The 6532-nt window shown below is 64.9% G+C and overlaps 1 protein-coding gene across 1 annotated transcript; it reads left to right on the forward strand.

The window, feature by feature from the left end:
• Positions 1-1916: 1916 nt before the first annotated feature.
• On the forward strand, positions 1917-2798 carry ATOH1 (atonal bHLH transcription factor 1). The gene has a single exon (XM_075150596.1). It carries the CDS (start codon positions 1917-1919, stop codon positions 2796-2798), a length of 882 nt encoding a protein of 293 aa, XP_075006697.1.
• The last annotated feature ends 3734 nt before the right edge of the window (positions 2799-6532 follow it).

A 6532-nucleotide genomic window follows, 5' to 3' on the forward strand; every position in this document is an offset into this window, starting at 1 on the left:
GGCCCCCAGTCCTCGCATCAAGCAACTCGCAGCCGCAGCGCCCGGCACTCGAAACGGGGACACGCAGGCTTAACCCTGGGGAGGGGAGTACAGCGGGGCTCCCGCAAAGCGAGCTAGTCCCACCAGGAGCCGGGTGAGGGAACAGGCGGTGCCTGGGGACAGGATGAAAAGCCAGAAGGTTGGGTATTTGGCTGGCAAACAGTACTGTGCAGCACAGCGGGGAGAGGATTTTTTATTTTTTTTAATGATAAAAGCATCTATGTGTGTGCAGTAATACGATAGGAGCTTATAAAAGTTGCTGCCAGGTACAGATACATGGCCTGCCAACTTCATGGATAATACGCAGAAACAAGGCATAAACTTCTGTTCCTTTACATCTTTCTTACCAAGTAAACGTTTTCATTTTGATCAGAAATTGACGACTTGTTTGGGCTGGGGGGGAAATCCAGCAGCTTTGCCTTTGAAACGTAATTGCCAGCAGAAAAGAACAGCGAAGGCTTGCCTCGGCTTCTTTTTAAAGGCAGCGAACCACCAGCGTCCTGCTTGCTCGAAAACATCCAGCTGTTGGTGGGAGGTGGGCCCCGGGCGCCCAGCAGCTCGGCGGCCTCATGGACTGGTCAGGTTGCTCATTTTATGTCACCGCCGCGCGGCTCCGAGCTGCTGCGCTCCCTCGCTCCCTCCTTGGCTTGCGAGTCATTCACGTTTGAAAAAACGTATCTACCTCATACTGTGCCCGTCACTTTGTTCTCAACACGCCTATTCACACGAGCAAACCTCCGCTTTTCCTCCTTGAGCGGGCGGCGGCGGGAGGGGCGGCTGTTCGGAAAGAAAGTCAAGATGCGTGCGCGGAGTTACCTCCCTCGCCACCACCTTTGGAAGCTATTGTGGGCCCAACAAAAGGACTTGCCCGCGGGGCACCGGGACCCTGGCGAAAACGTGGCAGCTCCGGGTGCAAGGCTCACGCGCTCTCCCGGCTGCAAACGCCGCCGTTTCTCACCTACCGGCTCCCGCGCCGGCTCCCCGCGCGTCCCTGGCATTAACGTGTTAAAATCACGGGCGTACGCCGGGCAGCTTCGCAGCTCAGCCCCTGCGGAGCAGCGCAGCGCCTCCTTCACGGCCGCCTGCGGCGTCCGGGCTGCCGGGGCGCTCCGGGGCACCCCACGGCAGCGTCCCGAGGCGGGCAGCGCTCCGACCCGCCGGCTCGGACGGCGTCGCTGCGGGCCGAAGCGAGTGCCGGACGGACCGACGGCTACCCCCGCCCGGCGCGGGGAGGCAGGTGCCTGCCAAGGTGGGCATTTACCGGAGCCGCCGGGGTTTGGCCGGCGGGGGCTGGCCGGCGGCCCGGCGGGGAAGGAAAGGGATGTTTCTCCCCCGGCGGGCGCGACGGAGCGTCCTCAGCAGCGGCGGGGACGGCCGGGTGCCGTTGCCCGCCGCGGGGCGCCGCGCCGCCAGGGCGCTTCCCGACACCCCCTCCTCCGCACCGCCGCGCGCGGGGCGGCCGCCAGGCGCGCGCCTCACCGGGCGGGGCGGGGCGGGGCCGCGCGTGCCGCCGGCCCCGGCTTCCCCCCCTCCCCGCCCCATCCCCAACCTCCGCTCCCCCGCGCCGCGCGCCGGGCGGGCCGCGCCCCGCGCGCCATTGGCTCCCCGCACGCGCCGGCCCCCGCGCGCGCGCCATTGGCCGCGCCGACACGCGACCGGCGCGAGTGGAGGGCGGGCGGCGGGAGGGGTGGGGCGCGAGGGAGGGAAGGGGGGAGCGGGGGGGGGGGACCCCGGCGCGTGCCGCTCCTTAAAGGGGCGCGCGGCGCCCGGGCGACACCGGAGACGTCGGGCCGCCACGCGCGAGGCGGGCGGGCACCGCCGCGAGCCGGGCCAGCCCTGCCCTGCCCCCATGGGCGCGCGGCGGCCGCGTTAGAGCCATGAGCCTGCCGCGGGCCGCCTGGGCCGAGGGCGCCCGGGAGCTGGGTCCGCCGGGGCCAGGGCCGGAGGCGGGCGGCTGCGGCTTCGCCCCGGGCTGGCTGGGCGTCTGCTGCGCCGCGCGCCTGCCCGCCGCCTCGCCCCGCTACCTGCTGCCCGGGGAGGAGGAGGAGGAGGCGGCGGCGGCGGTGGCGGAGGGGAGCGCGGCGCGGGGCGGCGGGAGCAGCCCCGGCGGGGCGCGGGGCACGGCGGCGGGCGGCGGGCGGCCGCGGGGCGGCGGCGGTGGGCCCGGCCTGCGGGCGCAGGTGAGCGGCGTGCAGAAGCAGCGGCGGCTGGCGGCCAACGCGCGGGAGCGGCGGCGGATGCACGGGCTGAACCACGCCTTCGACCAGCTGCGCAACGTCATCCCCTCCTTCAACAACGACAAGAAGCTCTCCAAGTACGAGACGCTGCAGATGGCGCAGATCTACATCAGTGCCCTGGCCGAGCTGCTGCACAGCCCCGCCGCCCCCCCGGACACCCCCGGCAAGGCCGAGCACCGCGGGGCTCCCTTCGAGCCGCCCTGCGCCGCCGGGGCCGGGCCGCCGCCGGGGCCGCCGCCGCCGCAGCCGGGGCCGCCGAGAGCCTCGCCCCCCGGGCACGGCAGGACTCGCTTCCCCCCGCCGCCGGCCGCGGGGGGTTACTCGGTGCAGCTCGACCCGCTGCACTTCCCCTCCTTTGCGGAGGGCGCCCTGATGGGACAGAGAGCCCCTTCCCCCGCCCTCCTCATGCCGCAGCCCGGGCAGCCGCCGCAGGAGAGGAGCAAAACGTCGCCCCGGTCTCACAGGAGCGACGGGGAGTTCTCGCCCCGCTCCCACTACAGCGACTCGGACGAGGCCAGCTAGGGCGGGGGCGCCGTCCCCAGCACGCCCCCCACCCACCCGGGCCGCCCCGGGGCCGCGGCCGCCCCTCAGAGCACGGACTCGGCCGCGGGGCGAGCAGCCGGCCGCGGGGCCGTCTCGGATGGCATCGGCTGCCCCCGGTCGCTTTGAAATCCGCCCCCTCTTCTCCCACCCCCGGGCAGCTCCTCGGTTTGTCCAGAGTGTTAGCGAGTGACTGCACCCGCCCTACCTGAAAGGGTTGGTTGTTGGGGTGTTTTTATTTTTAGTTACCACTTTTAAAGTTTCTTTTGCCTAGAAGTCGTTGTCGTTCCCTCCTGCCAACACGCCACCTTGCAGCGCGGAGCCCGGCTTGCGCCGCCGGCGAGCAGCTGATGCTCAAGGAGAAAGTCTGGCCCCGCTGCTGCCGCTGCTGCCCGGCGGGCGGGGGTGCCGCCGGCGCCCTCCCCACCCGGGCGTGCACCCGCGCTGACACTGCGTCTTCCAGGACAGCGATCCTGCCCTGGGTCGTATTGCTGTGGAAACACACACACACAAAAAAAATATGTAAATAACCCACCGTCTTGTCCTGTAAATAGCGGAGAAAAGGTGGATTTTCCTTAGCGCACCATGTCGGCGTCTTTTGGGGGGGAAACTTGGCGCAAGCACTTTATCAGCGGCTGGAGATGCGGTTTCAAGAAGAAAGCTACAAATTAACTGCCAATTGGAGACCTATATTTAATTAAGCCACTTAATCCGAACGCTCTCTTAAAAACGAAAACAGATTTGTCGTGTCAAACTTTTATGTCCGTTTTATTTTGCTTTTGTGGTAATAGAAAACGTATTTATTATGGAGTGTTTGCTACTATTTCTGCTTCTCTTTTTTTTAAAAAAAAAAACTTTTCTACGACAAGAATCGTTTATTTTAATTTTAGCAAAGCCAGCTGCCATTGTTTTATGTATTTTAATTTTGAATTTTTTTTGAGATCAAATAAACGTTGGAAAAAAAAAACAAAACCAGCCTGAAAGCGCGGTCGGGTTTAGCTTTTCCGCTCGCACGCCCCGAGCCGGGGTGGTGTCAAAATTCGGCGGCGGAGGGTGAGCGGGACAGCCCCAAGAGGCCATGCCCCCGGAGCCGGCAGGCCGCCCCGGCTCCCTGAGGAGGAATCGCGCGGACCCCGGGGTCGGGGGGGTCTGTGCCCCGCGTGGAGCAGGGCTGCCCCCGCTGCCTGCACCGCCGGGATCGCCCCGCCGTTCCCGGCTGAGCCGGGGTAACTGCAACAAGTGCAGGGTGAGGGGCTTGGCTCTGCCCGGTGGCCGCCTGTCCCTGCGCCGCCGCTCCAGTCTCCTTCTTCCCCCCACCCTCCCGGTCGGGGACACGAGCGGGTCCCCCCACGGAGCCTCTCGCGGGGGGAGATGTAAGCCGTGCGGAAAGGGCTGGGAGCGGGCGGGGAAAGCCGGCGCGGTTTTGGGGACAGGCGAGCAGCGCGGCGGGTGGCCGGGGGAGCAGGATGTGGCCCCTGGGCTCGGGTTAAATCCCGGGGAGGGGGGAGGCTGATGTTTTGCCCAGCCTGCCCGTGACACCAGACCGCCGGCTAAAGCGGAGCCGTCCCTTTGCCGGAGTCCCGCTGGGTTCAACAGGTGACACGGGGGGGGTCTAAGGGGCGATCGGTTAACCAGCCCCCGCGGGAGCGGAGCCCGTGAGAGTGTGGCTTTCCCCCGCAGAACCACGGCACCTGCCCCCCGGTAACCCCGGGCTGCCGCCCTGCCCTGCCCGCCGCAAACACTCGCCGCCGCCGCCCCGTACCTGCCGAGGAGGGGTACGGCCCTGCAGGGTGAAAAGTTCATCGGTAGGGTCATTTCCCTTCCTAAAAACCGCCAGCTTTTTCGGGGTGGGTCACTTTTGGTTTACGGCGTTTATTTCTGGGCTCTGGGAGCCGATCTCGCTTCTTAGGGAGCACGCGTGGGCTCCCAGCACGGGAGTGATGCGGGAGAGCAAAATATCACCGATTTTTTTTTTTTTTTGGGGGGGGGGCTGGGGGTGTTGTTTTGTTTATTTGTTTTGTTTTGGGTGTGTGCCCAAATGTGCCGCCGTGACTCGGGGCAGTACCCCGCGGAAAGGGTCCCGGGGGTGCCGGCGGGGCGGCCGTGGGTTGGAGGGGTGCGCGCACCCTCCTTCTGCCCCCGCCGTCCCGGGCGCTGCCTCTGCGGCTGCGGACACGCCAAGGGGTCGAAAAGTGCAGATCAAAATCCTCCCCGCTCCCTGGGACGGGGTCCCTTCCCCCGGCAGATGAGCGCACGGCGTGGCGCAGTTGGTGCTCGCAGCCGCAGCGCAGCACTCCCTGTCTGAGGGTCTTTTTCTTCTTCTTTTTTTTTTTTTTTTAACTCTTCTTTGAAAGAGATACCCAGCCGCATTTCCATTTTAAGGTTCAGCTGTAGAGTTTGCATAACAACCGCTTGGCAGCCCCCCTCTCTTACACTCCGTTAACAAGCTGTAACGTATAGCTGCAGGTTGCTATAATCTCATTAATATTTTGGAAACTTGAATATTGAGTATTTCAGACTGCTCATTCCCCATATGCCAGGCCACTCCCGCTATGCTGGCTGGTTCCTTTCTCTCCATTATTAGCAATTAGCTCCTACCTTCCAAAGTCAGATCCAAGTATCCAAGATACTAGCAAAGGAATCAACTATGTGTTGCAAGCTAAGCATGCTTAATATCTCCCAAACAAACAAAGAGACAACATTTCTTTAAGTAATGAAGATGGATAAATCGCTTTATTGAGCTTGCGACAGTGTTTGTTTTGTATAGACTAGCGCAAAGTTTTTTAACAAGAGCGGGGACGGGCACCAGCCCCTGGAAGCACTTTCGCCCGGTTTGCTACTTCGTGGGGTTTTATCATCTTAAACGGGCTTTTATTTGAAAAGGGCGAGTCAGAAGCGCACTATCCGAGCGTTAAGTTTTGGCTGAACGCTAAATATCCTCTGGGGTGTGCAAAACGACCGGCGGGGGGGGAACTAGAGGAGGTGGTCGCCTTTGTGCGAGGCGCACGGCGGCTCCGTTGCCTTCTCAGCCCGGGTCTCCGGATAAACCACAGCCGCGGGCTCCGGTGCGGGGCTCTGCCCGCCCGTTTCGGCGACGGGGTTTAGCGTGGGGATTTCGGGGGTCGGAGGGGGGCGAGGCGCAGCCGTGACAGGGCGCGGAGCCGGGGGGGGGGGGCGAGTTTGCAGCGCGGCGGCCAGAGCGCATCGCTGCCTTGCAGCTCTCCGGCTGCTGTTTGCTCAACCTCTGGCCTGGGGGAGGGAGGAGGGAGGGAAGGGGGGGAAAGGGTTAAACCCGGCGAGGGGAGACCAGAAAAGCGCAGGGACCATGGCGGGGGGCGGGGGAGGGGGGAGCTGGCCGTGGGGCCAGTGTTTCTTAATTAGAGCGGGGCGGACAATGCGATGGGGCGGACAATGGGGGGGCCTGGGGGGCGGAGGGGGGGTCTGGCCTCGCTCCCGGCCGCGGTGCGCCGTGTCTGGAGCGGAGCACGCGTTGTCAGCTGGTGAGCGCAGCGGCCTTTCAGGCGGCTCCCCAGGGAGCTGCGCGCCCGCGGTGAGCTCCATCGTCACCCCCTCCCCTCCATCATCATCATCATCATCGGCCTCCTCCTCCTCCTCCTCGGCGGCCCCCCAACCCCAGCCGAGCACAACAGCCAGCATTCAAGCCCCCTTCCCTCCCTCCCTCCCTCCCCTCGCACAACAGCAGCGCAGTGGCAGCC

This window comes from Calonectris borealis, chromosome 4 (assembly GCF_964195595.1).
Source record: "Calonectris borealis chromosome 4, bCalBor7.hap1.2, whole genome shotgun sequence".
NCBI lineage: Eukaryota > Metazoa > Chordata > Aves > Procellariiformes > Procellariidae > Calonectris > Calonectris borealis.

What these genes read in the sequence shown, in the direction of transcription:
- ATOH1 (XM_075150596.1), top strand. Translation starts at nt 1,917, where the DNA reads ATGAGCCTGCCGCGGGCCGCCTGGGCCGAGGGCGCCCGGGAGCTGGGT.